Here is a 24,953-nt window from a genome sequence, read left to right as displayed (position 1 = left end):
CTCAACAGATGCTTCATTTGCCAGTGACAGATAGTGGGACCCAGGCCCAGACTTCTTCCTGCCCATAGGGGCAGTGAGGCTTTGGTATGTCCCATCTGTAGATTCTCCACTTGTCATGCTGGATAAGGGGTGTTGTCTTACCTGACATGCCTTTTCTCAGCATGACGATAGAGAATCCACTCCCCCCCCCGGGTCAATCCGGTCCTGTGTCAGGGGAAATTTAGCCACCACCTTGAATACTCATCAACTGCGCCTTCTCGTGACTGGGATTCCTCGTCGGAGGAAGAGAGGCATGGCAAAGGTTGATTGACTTAGTCGCTAGGGCAGAAAGGCAAGATCAACCCATCTGTGGATTCTCCATTGTCATGCTGAGAAAAAGCGTTCAGGTAAGACAACGCCCCTTCGCCAAAATAAAAAAAAGGAACCCTGAACCCAGAGCTTGCCAGAGTTCAGTTTTAACTGATTGTTCTCTGTTCACAACTCAACAGATTCTAGGCAACAAGAAAGGGCCATCACAGCATCACTTATCTCACCACATATAGAATTGTACAAATGAGTATCATCAGCATATTGATATCTCATCCTGATGATCTTACCCAGTGGTTTCATGTGGACATTAAACAGGAGTAGAGAAAGCATCTGCCTTTGAGTGCCACTTGATGGTATCAAAAGCAGCTGAGAGGCCCAAGCAGAGCAGAGACATATTGCCTCTTCCTGCTCCTTCTAGATGTATTAAAAAGAACAGGACCAATGCTGTTTCTGTCCCATTGACTGAAAGGGGCCCAGATAATCTGTTTCCTCCAGGATCCTCTGGAGCTGCAGCACAACCAATTTCTCAACTGTTCTGCAATAAAGGATAAACATTAGAAGAGGGATCTATCAATGATTTCTAAAGGGGGTGAAGGGGGAAAACTATACTCTCCAGACCTCCACGAAGGTAGACTTGGTGAGCAGACTTCTGCCTTAACTCTTACCTAGAATATTGTTCTGCACAATTTTTGCCAGTCTAAGCATTAGCCCATTTTATAGAATACTGCCTTGTCCACTGGCTCTCATGGTCAGATAACTGTTTGTTGTAGTGTACACATTTTGTAATATATAAACACATTATGTGTATCAACACACTATGTTTTGGACTGATACTTCTTCCAGGCATTATTTTTAGTTGGAAAAAAAAACAGCAGGAAACAAAGTTTCTTGATTTAAACATCAGAATTTTCTCCAAATGTGAAAGATGGAAGATTATTCAACCTAAAATCAGGCTCTGGATTATATTGTATTATATTATGTTTGAATTTAAACCATGCGTTAAATAATTTCAGGTACATCATTGTGAGAGAATTTGAAAATGTTTTTGCTTTTACCTATGCATTTCCTTTTCATGATTCAACATTATAGGAGAGGAGGAATGTGCAAATCCATCGGATACTGTCAGTACATTTAAATTAAAAATACAGGACAACTTTTGTCATTTTTGCTTAAATGGCAGTCTTTCAAATTCATCCTCTGAAGTATGCTTCTTAGAACCCCAGTTTAATCCAGATTGATGATTGAATTTGTGCCATCAAATCAACTCCTAACCACATAGATATTGTCCATGACATGACAATCTATCCCTACTCTGTTCTTTTAGCAGTTGTTTAATTTGGAGATTGGTTCAATATTGTATCAAGCATTACTTTGTTCTCCAATAAACATTTTCACCAAATCATTTATTGTCTCCCATTATACCAGTTTTCAGCAAACTATGTTTCTAGTAGTCCAAGTCTTTAAAAAAATAATTGAGATATGTCATAAAACATGGAGCAGGCAATTATTTTTCCCTCAGCTTATAGATATTACAGGGCTATGCTAAATAACAAAGTTGAAGAGTAAATTTTAAAACATCAATGAGGTATTGTAGAAAAATTTCTTGGTCTCTTGTCTAAAAGATTTCAGCCAATATTGCAAAAACAAAAGACGGTTCAAGACTAAAAATTGATTATTGAAAGGAAATATAGTTATATTCTTTTTATGTTAAGGAGTTATAATGAACTTCTGTGGCATAAAGTAACTGACAAGGGAGAGATAGAGGCCCATCCAGCAAGTAAATAGACAAACATATGAAGGGTCAGTTAGGTACTATTTTGCTCTTGAAAAGAGGCGACACTGGAGAAGAAATCTTGCTTGTATTTAGCTTAAGTTCTGTTGATGAATTGTCTCTTTCAGGATGGTGAAGACTTGATGGATGAGAGTGTATTGAAATTCTACACTCAACAATGGGAGGATTATCGATTTTCAAGCAAAGTGCTGAATGGGATTTGTGCCTACCTCAATCGACACTGGGTTCGTCGTGAATGTGATGAGGGCCGGAAGGGAATATACGAAATTTATTCAGTAAGTTGTTATAAAGACTAATTATTTTCAGTGGAAAAAATGGCCTTTTTGTTTTGAAGGGGGAGATAAAATGTGTTTCTTTGTTGATCCACTTGTCTTTTGCTTAAATTTTTCACCTGTCTGTAGGCAACCTAAAATAAATTCTTCTGCATATCAGCTATATAAGGTCATATTTTACTTTCAGATCAAAGATAAGGAAAGGGAAATCCATACTTTAGTTTCAGATCAAAATGAAAATAGGGATAAAAATGTCAGGTTATGAATTGAATAGAGCTAAATAGTTGCTTGCTGGACCAAGAACTCTTTTATTATTGTATGCTGTAAAATGAAGAACCTCATATTTAATTTTAAGTGGAAAGAGAGAATACATTTCGTCCACCTTACTATGCTAGCTGTTACCTGTTCCAGCAGTCCGGCCTGGCCTGATAGCTCTTATTGGGGTCCCAGTTTGTATTTTTACTAGTGTTTGTTTTTCATTACGGTTCATTCTGTATGCCTATCTTATTCTGTACACCGCCCTGAGTCCCTCGGGAGAAGGGCGGTTTATAAAAACAAATAAATAAATAAATAAATAAATAAATAGATGACATAGGGGGTGGACGAGCTGAGATTCTTGTCTTTACATTTTTAATGGAATCCCTCAAAAAGTGTTTCTCACACAATCAGAAGGGCATAAAGAAATTTATTTTCTTAAAGTGTTGTTTTGTGACTTGCTTTCATTTTACATGTAGGCTTTGCAAATAAGCATTTATCCCTTTTTTGGATTGGTCGTAATCAATTCCATTATTTTACAATGTTTAAAGCAACTTTTATTTGAAGAATTAATTTTTTACAGCCTTGATAAAATGTAGTAATTGAGTTGTTGCAGTCTGAGGTATCATTTTTCCTTCTATAACCAAGGAAGTGTCCTGCTGTGGAGCCCTGCAATGTTTTTATCAGTATTCTTCTTAGAAATTTTTTTGTTTGTTTCTGGCCCCTGTACATCTTTTTCATATCCTGACATACACTTTCTTTGTATTACATCCAGTATACATGCTGCACAGAAAGTCCTACTTTAGTATAATTCATAGCCACATTTGAGATTGACTATTAATGCTATGATTACATTTGGAAGAGAGAAAGTGACACTGAGGAGTAATATCCTTCAATGTTAATGTTAAATTTTCTTAATACTACAACTGTATTGAAAAGTTAACCATGTCATGATTGTCTGCTTAAATTTGTCTAAATTTTATATTAAAAATGTTCTTTTGACCTTGAATTTACAGAAATGGACCTGTAGAAAAAATTAAGGTTGAAGCTTGCCCTCTTGTGTTTCATACCAGCAATATTATAATGTAGAACAGTTGTGAGATCAGGACCTCTTAATTACCGTAGATTCCGGCGTATAAGACTACTTTTTAACCCATGAAAATCTTCTCAAAAGTCAGGGGTCGTCTTATACGCCTGGTGCTGAAACTTTAGGGACAGGGCTGGCTGGAAAACCTGGAGCGGATCTTCCATTTAGTCTGCGCAGGGAAAGCGGGACCAATTGGAGTAGAAGCTGCAATCTGTGATTTTTTACAGGCTGGGGTCTGGGCTTCTTTCCTTCTAAAGTTGAAGAGCAGCTGTAGACAGGTGGGGAATGCAAGAGCAATTTGAAAGGCAGGTGGGGAATGCATAGCCAGAGCAGCAGCTTAGCTCTAAGGACACATTTGACTCAGGAACTGGGCGGGCTGGCTGGAAAACCTGGAGTGGATCTCCCATTTGGTCTTTTTTAAAATCCCATTTATATCCCACCCTTCTCCGAAGACTCAGGGCGGCTTACAATTTAAAGCACAAATCAATGTGCTTAGCAATAGCCTTCATTCTATGTATATGCCTGCCTATTAGAGCTTTCACCCCCCCCCCAGCAGCATTATTACAAAGTCAGCTTATTGCCTCCAACAATCTGAGTCCTCATTTTACCTACCTCGGAATGATGGAAGGATGACTCAACCTTGAGCCTGGTGGGATGAGAACCTGCACTAATTGCAGGCAGCTGGGGTTACTTAAGGCTCTGCGCAGGGAAAGCTTTAGAGTGAATTAGGAAAAGTGAAAAAGTGAATTAGGAAAATAGGAAAAGGGTTGCTGGAATTGGGTTTGTGTAGTTTAATGAAGAGAAGGGTGAGGGGTGACACGATAGCAGTGATCCAATATCTCAGGGGCTGCCACAAAGCAGAGGGAGCCAAGCTATTCTCCAAAGCACCTGAAAGCAGGACAAGAAGCAATGGATGGAAACTAGTCAAGGAGAGAAGCAACCTAGAACTAAGGAGAAACTTCCTGACAGTTAGAACAATTAACCAGTGGAACAACCTGCCTCCAGAAGTGGTGAATGCTCCAACACTGGAAGTTTTTAAGAAGAGACTGGATAGCCATTTGTCAGAAATGGTATAGGGTTTCCTGCCTTAGGGGGTTGGACTAGATGACCTCCAAGGTCCCTTCCAACTACTACTTCTTCTTCTTCTTCTTCTTCTTCTTCTTCTTCTTCTTCTTCTTCTTCTTCTTCTTCTTCTTCTTCTTCTTCTTCTTCTTCTTATTATTATTATTATTATTAAGTTTAATCCACTTGCACTGTTTTATGTTTACATGTTTGATGACAAACAGCCTTATGTTTATAAGTGACAGTTTTCCTACTAAGTACCTGCATGTTATAAGCATTTGAATTAAAATTGCCATATTAAAATCAAATCTGATGTTTTTTAATTTTTATTTGGTGTGCGTTGGAAGAGGGGTAGTCTTATACGGCAAGTATAGCGCAAACCCTATAATTTAACAGGAAATGTAGGGGTCGTCTTATACGCCCACTCGTCTTATACGCCGGAAAATACGGTAGTTGCTCTAATGAATAATATCCTCTCACTTTACTGGTGTCCCATGACAGTGTGATAGACACAAATTTGAACAATGTTCTTGAAGAAAGAAACATTTGAAAACCGGAGAATGTGCAATATTATAGATAACCATGAGTACAGGAATAAGCATTTCTAATATTTCTCTTTTTAAATCCTAGCTTGCACTGGTGACCTGGCGGGACTGTTTGTTCAGGCCACTAAATAAGCAGGTAATATTTCTATTGATAGATATATTGGCTTGGCTTTGTGTGTGTATGTGTGTGTGTGTAAATGCAGCAAAAACAGTATTAGTGGAGAGGGACTATGACATGATTTTTAAAAATTTGTTCCAAACTCAGTCTGCCTAGAAAAATTATGAATAGAATAAAAATTAGTTTATTGTATCACTATATTCTCCAGCATGATGAGTGGAGAATCCACAGATGGGTTGATCTTGCCTTTCTGCCCTAGAGACTAAGTCAATCAACCTTGCCACGCCTCTCTCCTTCCAGCTAGGAATCCCCAGTCACGACTTAGTCTTAGCCCGAGAGAGACATCTACCAGTAGGGTTTTTTCGGAACCAACCTTCACTCAACAAGACATTCCCTGTCCTCCCCTTTTTCTCAATGTTGTCCAAAGACAATGGGGGGCGCCAGGTAGCTTTCATCCCCAGGGGAACAGATAAAAGGTTATTTAATGTGGCTCCAGCACTGTCAGAGGTGCTAGCAGTTCCCACAGTAAATGAGCCCTTAGCACCCTTGGTTTTGTCTTGCTGTGTCTGGAGATATAGCAGAGGCTCTGAAGTCCGAGGATAAGAAGGCGGAGCTTAATTTCCGCACGACCCATCAAACCTTAGCAGGGGCGGTGAAGGCAGCTTCATCTACTTCTTTCTTTGCCAGAACTTCCTTTCTCTGGCTTCGCCAACTGCAGGCTAGGGTTCCACGAGAAGAGGTACAGATGCACCAACATCTAAATAAATTAGTGGTTGCATCTAGGTACATGGTGATTCCTCTTTGCACGCTGCCAGATTTTCCTCCCAGGCATTAGCATCTAACATCACCTCCCGCAGGCTTCTGTGGCTCAGACGTTGGCAAGCGGATGCTAGATCCAAGTGGAGGTTCGCCTCATGGTTAAGGTTGGCTCTAGTAGAAGGCAACACCATCTTGGATTCTTCCCAGGTTGTATCCTTCCTTCCCTTATTGTTTTCTGTGCTGATATCAGCACTGATTTTTAAAATGCAGTGAGTTACAGGCTTCGGCTGAAGCCTTAAGGTATTTTTAGCTTCTAGCAAGCCATGAGTATAATGGCCACTATTTTGGACGCCGCTTTAGTTGCTCCCAAGTGGGGGGGAGAAATCCTCCTTTTCAGCGAAGTTAAATTAGTAGCAAAATAGTATTATTTGGGCACATCCAGCTACAGCCGCCTTGCCCTGGCTGTTGAATATACTGTTACAGTCAGTTAATTGTTTTTAGCGTCAGAGCAGGAGGTCTTTTTACTGGCAGCCGCTATTTTAAAAATGCCATTTTACAAAATGCACGATCATTTACCAGGCATTCAGAAGAACAAAATAACTCTCTTCAAGGTGCTTTCAGGCTACTGGGCAGCTCTCATTATAATCTCAAAAATGGCAACAACAGCCTCCAGGCTCATAGCTTTATGGAGCTGTGCAATCGCTCAGGCATTTCTAAAGCTTCAGGACATGGCTGAGTGCCTGCCTTAACTACCTTCTTTTATTAGCAGTGTTACTGCTCATAGTATGCTGGCTACCCCATTGACTTGGTCTTGCCACCGCCAAAGGAATATTGGAGTGTGCTGGCTGTACCATCAAGTTGGTCTTGCCACCAACAGGACTTTATGTGTGCTGGCCGTACCATTAAGTTGCTCTTGCCACCACCTCCAGGATAGCGTGTATGCTGGCTATCCCATTAAGTTGGTTTTGTTGCCGCCACTTCTAACCACAACTTTACTGTTGAGTTCTCCTTGCTTTTGTAAACACATTGTGATTGCCATTTCCAGACTATCTCTAGTGTCATAATGGCAGACGAATCCTCAGAAGCACAGGTACAAGGTGCTTCCAGCAGTTCACCCAGACGCAAGAAGCTCAGATCAGTCAAGCAGGAGGCAGCTGGGAAGCTCAAATCCAGAGGTATCTCTGGCAAAAGGTCTTCCAAAGCTGAGGAGAAAGAGAAAGAGGCAAGTAGGAGACACCAGGCATTGGAAAGGCAATTCTCCAAAGCAGCAAGAAAAAGGATGGATAAAAAGATTGGTCAGAGCATGTCTGTTTCTATGGAGGCATCAGTTTTTGGCCCTCACCAAGCTCCTTCCTCGGCTGTTCCTACTGCCTGGTGCCCAGTGGGTGAGGAGGTCAATTCAATTTTTCTGGGATGGAGCAGGTGGAGTTGACTTCCATTCCCAGTGAAGGGTTCGGCCTTCAGACCCCTGCTCCTCCTACCACAGCTAGGCCTCTGGGGCCAGAGGCCACATTCACTCCCACAGCGGCAGGGCTTCGCCCTCCAGATGCTCAGGAGCCAGAACTGTGAGAACGTCTGCAGTTTCTGATTTTCCAGGCCATTGCCCAGGGCATAGCTTCAACCATGCATCAGACAGCTCTGCCTGAATCGATGGCATCAGAATATCCATCTTATAGCAATGTGTCATATCTTCCTCAGGCGGAATCCGCTGCATATCAGGGGTCAGTTTCCCCCTCACATTCCTCCAGAAGCAGGATGACATTCACAGGCGACGAGGACCAGAGAGAACAGGGAATGTCAGAAGATGAGGACTTATCTCCTGACCCCCCTCACTTCATAGGCCTGTTTAATCTGGCCCTCTTCAAATCCTTGCTGCACAAGGCCAGGAGTACTGCCCAACTTGCCCCTGAAAGTGTTTCTCAGGCAGAACTTTCCACCAGCCAAGCGTCTACAATCCTCTTCAGCCCAGTCGGCTTAGTCAGACCTGGCATTATCTATCAAGACACTCCAGGACCACGGGTTTTCGGTTTTAGAAGAGTCAGAAAGTTCCTTCCACCTGCATCCTTCACCTGGGCACAGTGATAGATACAAGGAGGCCCGAAGTTTTCTTCTCTCAGGAACGTCAAGACAGTATCCGACCCCTAGTCTCCCAGATTCAAAGGGAGAGAGTAGTCGCCCTGGCAATCCTTTCACAACTGCTAGGAAAGATGGTTTCCTGCATAGCAGTAGTAAGGATCCCATCACAGACCCTGCAGTCCCTCAAGTTGTGGGTCTCTCCAGCAATGGACAGGGGGACTTTATTCAAGGAGCCTAACCAACTCATCCTAACATCGGATGCCAGTTTGTTTGGCTTGGGAGCGCATCTGCACTCCCAGTTAGCCCAAGGTGGGTGGTCCCAGCCAGTTCTGAAACACAACATAAACTGGTTGGAGCTCAGAGCTATTCATCTGGTCCTGCACCACTTTCTCCACACAGTGGCAAGGCAACACATTCTAGTCCTCACGGACAACATTGCGGCGAAAGCCCATATCAACAGGCAAGGGGGTACCTACTCCAGGTCCCTCATGGCCGAGGCTCAATTATTGGGAACTTGGGCAGAGACCAGCATCTTGTCCCTCAAGGCAGAGCACATCTCGGGAGAGATGAATCGCCGAGTGGATTTTCTGAACAGGGCAACAGTAGACCACTCCAAGTGGTGCCTGTACCCATATCTTCAGGGAAATATTGGAGAGGTTCGGTCATTCTGTGCTGGACTTGTTCACTACCCAGGCGAATTCCCAGCTCACGAAGTTCTTCTCCCAGTTCCTGTCTCCAGGGGTGGAAAGAGTAGATGCCCTCTGCAGCCCATGGCCCAGAGAACTCCTGTCCTCTCCCTCTGATCCAAGCAGTTATTTATTTTATTTATTTATTTTATTATATTTATATACCACCCTTTCCCGAAGGACTCAGGGCGGTTTACAGGGTGATTAAAACAAAAAAAATACAAAAGTTAAAAACAGTTAAAAAAATTATATCCGTCTCTGAACAAATAAAACCCTAGTTAAAATTTATATTAAAATTCTTTGCCTGGGCCAGAGAGCTCGAAGAGCCAGGTCTTCAGGTCCCGGCAGAATGAACGGAGGTCGGGGGCAGTCCTAAGCTTCACTGGCAGCTGGTTCCAAAGGGCAGGCGCACCCAATGAGAAGGCCCTATCCCTGGGTGTTGTCCGCCGGCAATCTCTTACTGGCGGTACCTTGAGAAGACCCTCCCTGTGGGAGCGCACTGGACGGAGGGAGCTTGATGCCGGCAGCAGGTGTTCCCTCAGATAACCCGGACCCAAGCCATTTAGGGCTTTATAGGTCATCACCAGCACCTTGAATCTCACCCGGAGGGCAACCGGGAGCCAATTTAGCTCGTGGAGTAGAGGTGTTACATGGGAATATTGGGAAACCCCATCACAACTCGTGTGGCCGCATCCTGCACCAGCTGAAGCCTCCGAGTGGTCCTCAAGGGCAGCCCCATGTAGAGAGCGTTGCAGTAGTCTAAACGGGAGGTCACGAGCGCATGAGTGACTGTGCATAGTGTTGTGACTCAGGGCCAGCCTGTGGTTTCGGCAGCCGGCTCAGATGTGTCGGATGACTCAGATGAGGGGGAGGAGGACCGTGTGGGAGACGAACCGGTTGATGATGGCGTGGAGGCTTGGCAGAGTTCCCAGCCGGGGCCCTCTTCTCAGCTGCGTGAGCCCGATAGTGCGGAAGATGATGACCCACAGCTGGCCCTGTTCAAGGACGCCCGACGCAGGAGGCAGTCGAGCAGGAACAAACAAAGAAAGAATGTGGGACTCCTCGGGAGGAGGCACAGGGAGACCACGCCCTGAGCTCTCTATAAAAGGAGTGTTTGGGGAGGGGCTGGTTGCTGAAAGCAACTTTTCCGCTTGAGAAGACAAGCTCTAGTGTTTTTGTTAACTGCGTAATAAATCTTGGCGGATGCCTTTTAGCCTTGGACGCTCTCCAGTCTCTTCTTTCTAAATAGGGGTTGCCTTTACAAGGCCAGAAGAGGGCTGGTTCAGAACACATAGGGCATCTCGGTCCAGATAGGGTCGCAACTGGCACACCAGGCGAACCTGGGCAAAAGCCCCCCTGGTCACAGCTCCTATATGGTCTTCAAAATTGAGTTGTGAATCCAGGAGGACGCCCAAGTTGCGAGCCCTATCAACCGGGGGTAACACCTCACCCCCCATTGTTAGAGGTGGAATAGTCTGGTTAGCCCGAGATGCTGATATGCACAGCCACTCAGTCTTGGCGGGATTGAGACGTTATCTAAAAGATACTGCAGGAACAGGCAGAGGTGATACTCTTTGCTCTCCACTGGCCACGACGGCCGTTGTATGCCGACCTTGTAGGCCTATCGATATCTCCCCTGTGAAGGATACCTCAAGATCAGATCTCCCTCAGCCAAGGGGCTCTACAACATCCAGAGCCTCAGTGGCTTCAGCTAACCACCTGGCATTTGAAAGGCAACTCCTAGCAGAGGAGACCTAATCATCAGGCGTGATTAATATGATTCAGGCTCCAAGATGGCCTGCGACCAATCAAATCTATGATTCCACATGGAAGGATTTCTGTAACACGTGTGGGAGACAACAATTGGATCCGGCTGCCGTTCCTGTTCCCAAAATATTGGATTACTTACTGGAGGGGCTTAAAAAGGGCTTAGCACCCAACACTATTCGCAGTGCTCTGTCCACGGTACTCACATATGGCAACTCAGAAACCTTGGCTCACCATCCCATGATGCAGTCCTTTATCAAGGGAGCAGTCAACACTAAGCCTCCGATGGTCCACAGATATCCCTCTTAGGACCTGTCCAAGGTCTTACAGGCTCTCACTTCATCTCCATTCGAGCCCATCAGAACCTCATCTTTAAGGTTTTTGACATTTAAGGTTGCCTTCCTAGTAGCCAGCACATCGGGTAGGCACATCTTGGAATTGGGAGCGCTTTCTATTAGAGAGGACTTATGCATTTTTCACAAGGACAGGGTGGTCTTACCCTTGGACCCTTCATTTGTTTCCAAGGTCAACTCATTGTTTCACAGAGCACAGGAGATTGTGTTGCCAGATTTTTGTGCAGAGCCATCTCATGAATTGGAACATAAATGGCACACCTTGGACGTTCATAGAGCATTGTGTCGCTATATTAAGCGAACTGCCTCCTTTCGAAAATCTTCAATGGGTCAGAAGGTGTCTGCCTCTACTATAGGCAGATGGATTAGGGCTTGCATAGTGAGGGCGTACCAGGCACAATCCTTGCCAGCCCCAAAGTGAATTACCGCACACTCCACTCGCACTGCTGCAACTTCAGCGGCATGGGCAACACAGGCATCGATAGAGGAGATATGCAAGGTGGCAACGTGGTCGTCCCCTTCCTCATTTGTGAGACATTATAAGTTGGATAAGTTCACCTCAGCAGACACTTCATTTGGCAGGAGAGTTCTCCAAAGTGTAGTGTCAGATAGTGGGACACAGGCCCAGATGTCTTCCCGCCCATAGGAACAGTGAGGCTTTGGTGTATCCCATCTGTGGACTATCCACTCGTCATGCTGGAGAAGGGGTGTTGTCTTACACTGAATGCCTTTTCTCAGCATGACAATGGAGAATCTACTCCCCCCCCCCCGGATCCATCTGGTCCTATGTCAGGGGAAATTGAGCCACCACCTTGTATAATCATCAACTGCTACACCTTCATCGTGACTAGCTGGAGGAAGAGGTCTGTGGCAAAGGTTGATTGATTTAGTCTCTAGGGCAGAAAGTCAAGAGCAACCCATCTGTGGATTCTCCATCGTCATACTGAGAAAAGGCATTCAGGTAAGACAATGTCCCTTTCACTGTAACTAATTTAAAACCAAATTTGAGACTTTGGTGAATGGTAATATGATGAAAAATAGATTATTATTCTGTGTATAACTGAGATAGTTAGATTTCATTGTACATAAATTATTCATTAATTTTATCTCTGTTTTAAAAATTTATTTAAATAAAAATGTTTGGGCTGGAGAAACATTAGCAGCTAAATAAATTAATCTAGAGATAAAATAATTAAAAAGATTGTAAAATTTAACATGAGAGAGCCACATTGACAACTTTAAAAATGAGCATGGCTGTGGCCATCTTGCTTATTCATTTTCGGTAGACACATTGAAAGGAGGGAGGGGGGATTGCCAGGTGCTTCACTAGTCTAAATAAACTTTTGTCCTGTGGGAACCAAGGTCATTGGCGGCTCCCAAAACTGCAGGCTGGGTGTTTCATGAAAAGCCTGCCAAGAAGATGTATTGGGGAATGTATTTGCTTGCATAACCTTAGGGGTGAGATTTCTTAACTTTGTATTGGGGAATTGTTACATGTGTCTTCAGACTTGGTTTCACTTTTGACGTGCTGATAACTTTGTAACTAATAAATATGTTCTTTGAGGAATTTCCAAGCCTCAGAGTTCTGCTTTATTTGTCTCTGTCAGAACCATGACAGAGTGGTGATACTATCTTCTGGTGATACAGAATATATGTTAGTTTCTAAAACTGCTATAGTGTGGAATGCTTGGGGCATGGGTAGGGGAGGCAATTTGAATTGTTTACCCCAGGCATCTAATGGAGCTACTTGGTTTCCAGAAGGTAGAAGTTTGGAGAGTAGTTCAATTTAGACCCAAACCAATCTCTAAAACCTTGAGAGGATTGCTCCTGAACAACTTCTCTGTTTAGTAATCTTGGTGATTCATTGATTCTCTGAGGAGTTCCAGGATATGAAATTCCACAAGAAATGTCCAGTGCACTGTTGATGAAAGATGGAAGAATCTTCGTAGACATTAATGTGAATACTAAGTTTGGACTGCATGATAAATGTGCAAGAGACACTTTCCTTAATGCAATCATTGAATGCTATATGAACAACCTTTTTAAAGATAATCCAAGTCTTACAGATAAGAAAAGGCTGCAAATATTGATATTCAGATGCAATGAAATATCAGCTGGGTTACTTTTCAGATGAAATATCAGGACCCAGTTGAAAACCTCATCCCAAGAAAGCAGGACTCTTGGAACAGTTTCATTCCAAAAGGATCTTTTATGAGGAGAAGCTGATAGCACGTATACAGGGAGTGCAGAATTATTAGGCAAGTTGTATTTTTGAGGATTAATTTTATTATTGAACAACAACCATGTTCTCAATGAACCCAAAAAACTCATTAATATCAAAGCTGAATATTTTTGGAAGTAGTTTTTAGTTTGTTTTTAGTTATAGCTATTTTAGGGGGATATCTGTGTGTGCAGGTGACTATTACTGTGCATAATTATTAGGCAACTTAACAAAAACAAATACATACCCATTTCAATTATTTATTTTTACCAGTGAAACCAATATAACATCTCAACATTCACAAATATACATTTCTGACATTCAAAAACATAACAAAAACAAATCAGTGACCAATATAGCCACCTTTCTTTGCAAGGACACTCAAAAACCTGCCATCCATGGATTCTGTCAGTGTTTTGATCTGTTCACCATCAACATTGCGTGCAGCAGCAACCACAGCCTCCCAGACACTGTTCAGAGAGGTGTACTGTTTTCCCTCCTTGTAAATCTCACATTTGATGATGGACCACAGGTTCTCAATGGGGTTCAGATCAGGTGAACAAGGAGGCCATGTCATTAGATTTCCTTCTTTTATACCCTTTCTTGCCAGCCACGCTGTGGAGTACTTGGACGCGTGTGATGGAGCATTGTCCTGCATGAAAATCATGTTTTTCTTGAAGGATGCAGACTTCTTCCTGTACCACTGCTTGAAGAAGGTGTCTTCCAGAAACTGGCAGTAGGACTGGGAGTTGAGCTTGACTCCATCCTCAACCCGAAAAGGCCCCACAAGCTCATCTTTGATGATACCAGCCCAAACCAGTACTCCACCTCCACCTTGCTGGCGTCTGAGTCGGACTGGAGCTCTCTGCCCTTTACCAATCCAGCCACGGGCCCATCCATCTGGCCCATCAAGACTCACTCTCATTTCATCAGTCCATAAAACCTTAGAAAAATCAGTCTTGAGATATTTCTTGGCCCAGTCTTGACGTTTCAGCTTGTGTGTCTTGTTCAGTGGTGGTCGTCTTTCAGCCTTTCTTACCTTGGCCATGTCTCTGAGTATTGCACACCTTGTGCTTTTGGGCACTCCAGTGATGTTGCAGCTCTGAAATATGGCCAAACTGGTGGCAAGTGGCATCTTGGCAGCTGCACGCTTGACTTTTCTCAGTTCATGGGCAGTTATTTTGCGCCTTGGTTTCTCCACACGCTTCTTGCGACCCTGTTGACTATTTTGAATGAAACGCTTGATTGTTCGATGATCACGCTTCAGAAGCTTTGCAATTTTAAGAGTGCTGCATCCCTCTGCAAGATATCTCACTATTTTTGACTTTTCTGAGCCTGTCAAGTCCTTCTTTTGACCCATTTTGCCAAAGGAAAGGAAGTTGCCTAATAATTATGCACACCTGATACAGGGTGTTGATGTCATTAGACCACACCACTTCTCATTACAGAGATGCACATCACCTAATATGCTTAATTGGTAGTAGGCTTTCGAGCCTATACAGCTTGGAGTAAGACAACATGCATAAAGAGGATGATGTGGTCAAAATACTCATTTGCCTAATAATTCTGCACTCCCTGTAATAGGCAGGATCTGAAGGTTTCCTGCTCAGATCAATAGGTTAGAAGAGTCCCAAGTAAACCCCACCCCAGTAGTTCAGTTTGAATGGGTCAATCCTCAGGTGTTAAGTTCTCTGTGGGAAAGTAGCTGATAACGGGGTCCATTCCCATGGTTGTGAAGAAGTTGTTGGGTCTTCTCACCTTCCCTTCCACAGTGAGAGATAAGCCAGATGGCCAGAGGCACATTCAAGGAAGAGAGAGTTCAAAGAGCAAGTTGGGAGAAACAGCAGAAAGGATACATTGTAGCAGAGCAGAGAAACATAATGCTGAGCCTTTCCCCCCTTCCCCTCAGGAGAATGGCAGAATCCTCAGAAACAAATGAAAAAGAGAATGAAATAGGTCTCCCCCCAGGGAAAGAATGGGCTCTTGACATCCTGCCCCCCTTAGAAAAAAGAGATATCCACCTGTAGAAATAAAATAGAAAAAAGGGAGAAAAGGATTAGTCTGGTTTATCTGGGTATGCAGCATGAAACTTACTGAGTAGTTGGGGGGGTTAACATGTTTCTGAACCCACTCGTTTTGGGAAGTTGGCAGGTGTTTCCACGCTACCAGTTATTGGGTGGAACCATGATGTTTTCTGGAATCTAGGATTTCTTTTATTTCAAAAAGCTGTTCACCTTCTACCATGATAGGAAAAGGACAAGGGGCTGCAGTGGGCCTTAAGGGTGACTGCAATTCATGTTTTAAAAGGCTGCAATGGAAAATTGGATGAACCTGTCTGAATGTTTTTGAGAGCTCCAATTATATTGTGACAGGATTGATTATTCTTTTAATGGGAAATGGTCCCACAAATTTTGGTCCTAGCTTTTTTGAGGACTTTTGAGGTATTTTGTTGACAGGTAAACTTTCTCTCCTACTTGAAATGGTTTGGGTTTGCTTCACTTCTTATCTGCTTGGAATTTATATGCTTCCCTAGCTTCGTCTAATGCCTTTCTCACGACTGGCCAGGTATTTTGCAATTCTGCAATCCAATATTCAAGGAAGGGATGATTGGATCACTTGATGGGAGTTCAGGCATCAGGTTAAAACTTTGTCCTGTTGCCACCTGGAAAGGAGTGTAGCCCAGGCTGGAATGTACTGCATTGTTATAAGCGATTTCTGCGAACGGGAGTAGGTTGGTCCAATTGTCCTGCTGGTAGTTAATGAAACATCTTAGGTAGTGCTCCAGTACTAAGTTCGACTGTTCAGTCCCGCCATTCATCTGCAGATGATGAATAAATGACAGCCCCTGTGTGGTCCCCAACAGTCCTAGGAATGCTTTCCAAAACTCTGGCGTGAACTATCTGATATGATTCGTTGGGCGGCTCATGAAGTTGATAAATGTGCTGGATGAAGAGCTTTGCAAGTGCCTTTGCGTTGGGGATTTTTTGGCATGGGATCAAATGTACTTGTTTAGAGAACAAATCCGTCATGACCTAAATGACTGTGTTCCCCTCACTCTTCGGCAACTCCACAATAAAATCCATAGAAATTTCCCTCCAGGGCGCTGATGGGGTCACTACTGGTTGCAACAAGCCTGGGGTCTTTCCTTGCCTTCTCTTAGCTGCAGCACAAATAGCCAAGTAACTTTCAATGTCCTTTTTTATTGACAGCCACCAAAACTGCCTTTTCACCAGGTGTAAAGTTTTTACAAATCTGAAATACACAGCTGATTTTGAATTGTGGCATAGCTGCATGAATGTCAGTCTCTGGCTTTTTGGGATTTACAGTTTTCTTCCCACCCATGGTAAACCATTGGTCATGGTGCATGGATTCTTGTGGCTTAGAAACCATTTGTCAGTTTCTAGCATTTTTTTAATTCAATCCCTGCTTGGCTCACTAGGGGCTTTTGGAGTTTGGTTTGTGCTCGGGTGGTGACTTGTGCTGCTAAGTGCTTAGATGGCATAAGTGGATCTGTTATCTTTGTTCTGTTGTTATTGTACTGGGGCAGCTAAGAAATTCATTCCTCCCAGTAAGTGTTTTAGAGTGAAATTAAACCAGTGGAAATGCTGTGACCATCTCGCTTGTTTTGGGGTAAATTTTCTGGGCGTCTTTAGTGCTACCAGCTTCTTGTGGTCAGTCCACACCTGGAAAGGAATTTTGTTCACCTCCAGGAAATGCCACCATGTTAGAAGGGCCCATCAGACTGCATAAGCCTCCTTCTCCCAAACTGCCCACCTTTGCTCTGTCTCTGAGTTTCCTTGATGTGTATGCGCAAGGCTGCAATTTCCCTTCATCATTTCCCTGTAGCAGTACTGTCCCCACAGCTACATCGCTAGCATCATCCTGAATCACAAAAGGCTTTTCAGTGTCAGGGTGCCTTAAAACTGGTTCTGCAGAAAAGTCTTTTCAACCTTTCAAATGTGGTTTGACATTCTACTGTCCATTTCAATGGCTACCAAGAACCTTGGTGGAGCAGTGGGCTAATGCCTCCTTAAGTAACACCAGCTGCCTGCAATTAGTGCAGGTTCGCATCCCACCAGGCTCAAGGTTGACTCAGCCTTCCATCCTTCCGAGGTAGGTAAAATGAGGACCCAGATTGTTGGGGGCAATTAAGCTGACTTTGTAATAATGCCGCTGGGGTGTGTGTGAAAGCCCTAATAAGCAGGCATATACATAGAATGAAGGCTACTGCTAAGCTTGTAAGCCGCCCTGAGTCTTTGGAGAAGGGCGGGATATAAATGGAATTAAAATAAAAAAAATAAATAAACTTGGCTTCAGCTTCCCTTCCTCTTTGGTGTTTAGCAAGTTAGTAATCGGTAGCACAATCTGCGCAAAGGAGGGGATGAATTGCCGGTAAAAAATAGCAAATCCAAGGAAACTTTGCAATTGTTTCCTAGTGCACAGTGGGACCAATTCTAGTAGAACTTTCTCAGGGTCCATCTCTATGCCATTTGGTGAGATGCGATACCCCAGGTAGTCAATTTTTTTCCTTGTGAAATTCACATTTAGACAGTTTGACATACAGGTCAGCTGCCTGGAGGTTTTTCAGTACAGCTCTGACTAATTTTATGTGCTCCTCCTTTGTTTCAGTGAATATCAGGATATTGTCCAAGTAAACAAGCACCCTTTATACATGTCATCCCGGAGCATATCATTTATTACCGTAATTGCATGAACACTACAGGTGCCTCTTGAAGGCCGAAGGGTAGAACCCTGAACTGGTAGCATCCTAATTGAAAACTGTTTTCCATTTGTCTCCGTCTTTAATTCTAATCCTGTAATACGTCTCCCTTAAGTCCAGTTTTGAAAAGATTTTTCCTTTTGATAGGTGTGCTAGCATGTCTTTCATGAGAGGGAGGGGCTACTCTTGCTCACTGCGTTCAGAAATCTATAGTCCATGCAGAGGCAAAGAGTCCCGTCCTTTTCTCAAAATAGCACGGGGGCTGCGGTCTTGGGCTTTGCTGATTGGATAAAGCCCCTTTCCAGATTTTTGTCTATGAACTTTTGCATCTCCTTTAGCTCCCATGGGCTCATATAATACAGTTTTGGCTTGGGTAATTTTGCTCCTGGGAGGATTTCGATGGAGCAGTCTGTGGGTCGGGGGGGGCAGTTTATCAGATTTCTCCTCGCTGAACACTTCAGCTAAATCCCGGTATTCCTCTGGTATGTCCTGTAACTTTTCCCCCCACCGCTGCTGCACTTTCAGAGGGGCTACCCCTAGTTCGGGGTTGAGTTGGAGTTCTTACTGCCTTTCTGTCTGGGAATCTTGAGTTCTCCTGACCTCCAGTCCACCCATGGGTTCCACTTGGTTAGCCATGCCATGCCCGGGACAAGGAGGCATTCCATGCCAGGGGTCACTACAAACATTATAGTCTACGTGATCCCCCTATTGTGAGTTGGACGGGAAATATTGCAAGAGTAGCAATGGACCCATCTATTTTTTAAAAAATGTTTTATTGATTTTCTAGTTTTACATTTAAGCATTCAAAAACCAACGTGGCAGCTGGGCCAATCGATAATACAATAACATACAAGTATCTTCAGTACAAGTCTCAAGCTACTACATCAAATTTTTCCTCTTTTTTCCCGTCAGTATTCACTGTCTCATGTCTAAACTAATAAAATTCTTATTAAATCAATTAAATAAAAATGACATTCTTACATTTATCAATAATTTTTGGCTTATACATATCCTTATTATTTTAATATTCAGTCTTTATAGATGATCAATCTCCTAATTAGTTTTCCCCAATTTTTAATTTCCCATTAATGTTTAACTTTAATATATTTATAATTTATAGTATTTATAATTTCCAAGTTTTAAGTAACCAAAGTTCCAATTATCACAATTTATAACAAAGTCTAATATTTAGAATACACATCTTATCTATTTGGATATATTCTATTTGTCACCATCTTACATCAACTAATTGATAATACAGTATAACATTCTTATTTTCTATTAATTTCCAAATGTCTTAAATTTAGTAACCAAATTTATTCGTTTCAAAATCAAATACTTCCTCTCCTTTTCTCTTAATGTCTATTTATCTCATATTTGAGCTAGTAGTTTTAATTATATCAGCTAAGTAATAAATAAATAAATAAATAAATATTAATTAGCTTTACATTCAGTCTTTATAAACAAATCAATATTCAAATTTAACTTTTAATATTTATACTTCCAAATTTTAAAATAACCAAAGTTTTCTTTATCTCAATTTGTAACAAAATCTAGTATTCAAAGTACGTATCTTGTCAAATCGAGTATATTCTATTTTAATCCTTACTAATACATCAAAGCCCCAATTTTTTCAGCTTTATTCTAGCTTTCTTTCTTTGCCAACTCACCTTCCATATCTGTGCTTTTAAATTATTGTATAGATCTCCCTCTATTATTATATATATTGTTTGAAATAAGAAAGTCCACCCAATCGCCATTTTTTTGAAGGAGCTAACAAATCGTCTCTCTATTTTTCTCTCTTGGCGTAGTTGTCCTGAAATGTTTATCTTCTCTTCTGTCTGTTCTTCCTCTTGATCCTCAGGTTTCTTCTGGTTTATATATAAAGACTTTATATATACTTTTCCGTTTTCAAAGTTGTCAATCCCTTTTCTGAGTTTTCTGTTAACTGTGTTTGTTGATCAGTTGAATCTTCTATCATAGTATTTGATTGCTCCATTTCTTCTATTATATTCTGTGTAGTTAATTCTTTGGTTGTAATCAAAGCTTGGGTTAGTATATCTTGTTCTTTTCTATACCCTCTTATGTCATCAGTGGCTTTAAGAATAGTTTCATGAATTGCTTTCAGCATAAATAAAATCTCTTCCTGATCTTCATCTTAATAGTGTGAATTAAAAGCTTTACAATCAGTGAATGAAAATAATTTTATCATTGAGAATAGAACACAGCTGGGCTTCTCACAGCTGATTGCCAAGGTTACAAAAGTCTTATCTATACTCTGGGCTTCAAGTCAAGTCTCTTCTAGACAGTAACATCCGCACTGCTTTATATGTGCTTGGTGGTAAGTTTGACTTCGGCTGTCTGCAGCCTAGTGATGAGCCATATTGCTATGGCTGTCCTTTCATTCACTGATTTGGAGGGCTGGGCTGGATCAAGTGGAAGGGCTCCTGTGATCAAGCGGGAATCCCCTCCTTGCTGGTTGCCCCTACAGGGCGACTTTCAATCCTTTCCATGGTACCCCAGTGATGCGAAATTGGATGTGGAAGATGGAGCTCAGCTTCCAAATGTCTGAGGTGGCTGCGGCAGCAAACCAGAAGTCTGCAATGGACCCATCTAATTGACTGAATGAGATCGGTTTCTTCAGCCTACTCATCAGAATCCCTAAATTCCCCACTAAAGTTGTGCTTATGAGGCAATGGGTGTAGCCAGAGTTATTAGTGCTCTTGAGTGTCACCATCTCAGGCATTCTGGGGCTAAATAGTTCTACTGTCCTGGTGAGTGGTGCAGTGGGTCCACTTACAGGGGTTCGTCCTCCAAGTTGTCATCTGATGACTCTCTTGGTGGTGTTGGAGTTCCCTTCCCCTGCTTTGATGGATTTGGGAACTTGACAACCTCCACACTTTTCATGGCCTTCTCCTTTGGCTTCATCAGGCTCTTCCCAGGCTTCCTGACTAGCATTCGGTCAGGCTTCTAGATGGGAATATGTGAATGGCATTCGGTGGCATGGTGTCCTTCCTTTCCACACTTGAAACATCCTGTTGTCCTTGGGTTAGTTGGTGCTTGCTTCATTGGTTCACAGGGTGGCTCTGCTGGTGATTTCCCCAAGATCTTCTTTCCTCTAGCTCAATCAATCTCTGCTTCCTCGGCCATGATGTACCAATTTTTGGAGCCAGTTAGGGTCCCCTCGAGGGATGCAGGCATCATACAAGTCATAGTTCAAGCCATCTTTGAAATTTATTTTTATTTATTTTAATCCCATTTATATCCCGCCCTTCTCCGAAGACTCAGGGCGGCTTACAATTTAAGCACAAATCAATGTGCTTAGCAATAGCCTTCATTCTATGTATATGCCTGCTTATTAGGGCTTTCGCCCCCCCCCCAAGCGGCATTATTACAAAGTCAGCTTATTGCCCCCAGCAATCTGGGTCCAGAGCCCGGTGTATTCTGCCATGGGCCGTTGGCCTTGCCTGACAGTTCTGATGTGTTCCAGCGCTTTCCAAGCAGCCATGGGGTCTTCAAATCTCCGTCTGAGGGCTGCCATGAATTGATTGAAATTCTGGAGTTCTGGGGCATTGGCATCTTGGAGATCCGCTACCCAGTCTGCTGCGGTGCCATCTAGGGCTGCTTGGACAATCCGTATTTGGCCGTGATCACTTGGTATGTCTCGGCCATATTCCTCCATGTAGTTCAACACTTGGGTCAGGAAAAATCCCAGCCAGCATGGCTCCCCGCAGTCCTTCACTCTTAGCGACAGGAACTTTTGGATGGATCGATACCCCTTCTTCCACCTGTGTTGGTGTCCATCTCCATCAGCCAGTGCGACTCGCCCGAGGGTGGCAGTGGCGGTAGCAACGGCTGCTTCTTCCACGGCGCTGGAAGCGCCTGGGACTGTTGGTTCACACGCACACCCCTTCGACTGTTTCTTCGACTGAACCTTGGTTAACGGTTCCCTGGCATGGGTTGGCTTTCTCTTCCTTCATGGAATGAAAGGTGACTCAGCATGTTGATAGCTTGCTCCAGGAACCAGCTGGAACGGGGCGGTCAGTTGTCCTCGTCTTCACTAAGGCAAAGCCTTCCAACCCAGCTGGTGACTGCTGCATCTAAGCATCACTTTCCTGGATCTCTTCTCTCAGTCCTCTTTCTTCCCTACACCTATCGACAACCTGGGTTTGTACTGGTGTTCCACGACTACTACCTTGTCCAACGAGCTCGAGGATTGAGAACTGTATTGGCTGTGCTGCTTGGTGGAAGAGCTCTTCCCTCTCCGTTCAGACATTGTTTCCTTAGCCGCTCCAGCAAGGGTCTTCCTTCTGGGTTGACTATTACTGCAGATCCTGCCTAATGTCAGGTCCCAGTTCAAAACCTCATCCCAAGAAAGCAGGACTCTTGGAACAGATTCATTTCAAAAGGAATTTTGAATAGTAGGCATAATAGGTAGGATCTGAGGGTTTCCTGCTCAGATCAATAGGTTAAAGGAGTCCCAAATAAACCCCACCCCAATAGTTCAGTTTGAATGGGCCAATCCTCAGGTGTTAAGTCCACTGTGGGAAAGGAGCTGATAACCAAGTCCGTTCCCGTGGTTGTGAAGATGTTGTTGGGTCTTCGCACCTTCCCTTCCGCAGCGAGAGATAAGCCAGATGGCCAGAGGTACATTCCTTTCTCACCCCAAGGTAACATCAAGAGAGAGAGAGTGTTCAAAGAGCAAGTTGGTAGAAACAGCAGAAAGGATACATTGTAGCAAAGCAAAGAAATATAACTCTGAGCCTTCCCCCCTCCCCCTTAGGAGAATGGCAGAACCCTCAGAAAGAAATGAAGAAAAAATGAAATAGTTCCCCCCCCCCCGGAAGAGAAAGGGTTCTGACATAAACTCCCTCCTTCACCTTAACTTGGCTGGATGATGTGAACTGCTGAGCAAAATGTCCTGCAGTATTATCTGTGTTTGATTCTGTGGATCTTGAGAACATTTTGTGGAATGAACTGTGGATCAGCAAAAATTTTTTATAAAGGGTAAGATTATAAAGGGGGACGTGGTGGCTCAGTGGGTTAGGACGCTGAGCTTGTCGATCAGATGGTCAGCAGTTGGGTCGAATCCCAAGTGCCACGTAACAGAGTGAGCGCCTGTTACTCGTCCCAGCTTCTGCCAGCCTAGCAGTTTGAAAGCATGTAAAAAAAATTCAAGTAGAAAAATAGGGACCACTACGGTGTGAAGGTAATAGCGTTCCGTGCGCCTTTGGCATCTAGTCATGCTGGCCACATGACCACAGAGACGTCCTCGGAGAAGCGCTGGAGAAGCGCTGGAGAAGCGCAGGAGATAAGCACCTGCCCCTAGAGTTGGAAATGACTAGCATGCATGTGTGAGGGAACCTTTACCTTTACCTAAGATTATAAAAATACTTAAAAATATTTTTCTCGGTAAAGTGGAATTACGCGGGAAGAGGCACGGCTCCTGTGCCCTCCCTCTGGCCTTTTGAGACCCCAGCACAGTACAGTGGTACCTCGGTACTCATCATTAATTGGTTCCAGGAGGAGCTATGAGTACCAAAAATGTTGAATACCAAAACAAATATTTCCCATAAGGAATAATGTAGTGAGTCATAAAGCAGCCAACATCAATAAGTTCTAGCTTGTGCGTCAATTACCAAATAATGAGTACAGGACAAAATGCAGTTGAGTACCAATGTACCACTGTAGTGCAACTTTTACAGCTTGGCAGCCCAGCTGGGGGGGGAGAGGGCCACGTGAGTGGTGGGCTGGTGCCTGTGTGTGCATGCGCACAGCTCAACTTGCCCAAGTTGGCCTGGTTCTGAATAGGCCATGGCCCAGTAGTGGGCCACGGCCCAGGATTGGAGACTCCCCTGTGTGGTGCAAGCAGTGGCAGTTAACTTTGGAGACTGGCAGGTCTGAAATGCCTTAGTGGGTGCAACGAAAAGGTCTATAGGCCAAGTTGCATGGTAATTATTAGTGCTGGACCACCAGCAAAAAGAATTGCCAAAGGGCATGCCCTATTTTTGTCTTGCTCTCAATGTTGGCTTTGTCCCCTGGGGTCTGTATCAAGAGAGATAGAGGGCCAAATTTGCCCTGTGAACTGTAGTTTTCAGAATCATAAGCTAGGGCTATCCATGGACTTTGCTTTCCTTTTCTTTCCTATCTGGCAGTATGTAGAACTTGGAGAGAATGGGAGCTTGGATCTGAACTATTGTGAATGCTTCATTATGGGAGGGGAAATTTCTTATGTCTTTGAAGAAGCACTGTGTGCCTTTTGTATAAGGAACCACTCTCGGATTCAATAATTTTAAACTGCTAAGACTCCAGCTTTCTCTGGAAGAGAAGATAATGAGTCAGTAGCTATTTTCAGTCAGGACTTAGATGTGGGCATGGATTAAAAATTTAATTGTTTGCTCTTATTTCTAACCTTTTGTGGGACTTAAACAGGAACTTGCTGGTCCAGACATGTCAAACACAAGGCCTGGGGGCTGGATGCGGCCCACAAAGTGGTTTCATGTGGCCTGCAAAGCCACCCTGGAAACAGTGAGGGAACAGCCCCCGCTGCCTTGGCCCCAGCCCCAGCCCAGGCCAGACGGGAGCCAATGTACAATTTCATGGTGGTCACCTATGCTGAAATACATTCAGTCTTAGTACCACAAGACCATCTGGAAACAGCAAGGGACCGGCCCCTGCTGCATCAACACTGCCCCCTGGGCACACGCTGGGGAGGTATCACCTTTTGTGAGGAATGAAGAAATGCACCATCACCTGGAAGTGGCCAGCACATGGCTCTGCCTACTTCGGGCAGGCTAGGGGCTGGGCAGCGTTGTGCTTCTCTTCAGATTCATGCCACCCAGCTCAGCCTCTTGGCACTGTGAGGAGAGCGAACCGCTGCCTGCCAAGACTGGGCAGGCTGGGGGCTGGGCAGCATTGTGCAGGTAACAGC

The 24,953-nt window shown here is 43.7% G+C and overlaps 1 protein-coding gene across 9 annotated transcripts in view; it reads left to right on the top strand.

The window, feature by feature from the left end:
- Nucleotides 1-24,953, top strand: part of CUL1 (cullin 1) — a 107,456-nt gene that overhangs the window by 23,866 nt on the left and 58,637 nt on the right. For all 9 annotated transcript variants that reach the window (XM_083378285.1, XM_083378282.1, XM_083378281.1 and 6 more), the window contains 2 exons: nt 2,209-2,376; nt 5,408-5,458. In XM_083378285.1, coding sequence (XP_083234411.1) covers nt 2,209-2,376; nt 5,408-5,458 — 219 coding nt within the window. The remainder of the gene's footprint in view (nt 1-2,208; nt 2,377-5,407; nt 5,459-24,953) is intronic.

Source organism: Vipera ursinii (assembly GCF_947247035.1).
Source record: "Vipera ursinii genome assembly, chromosome: Z".
In the NCBI taxonomy this organism is placed as follows: Eukaryota; Metazoa; Chordata; class Lepidosauria; order Squamata; family Viperidae; genus Vipera; species Vipera ursinii.
The sequence above is the reverse complement of the archived record's forward strand: the minus strand, read 5'-3'. Positions and strand labels throughout refer to the sequence as shown.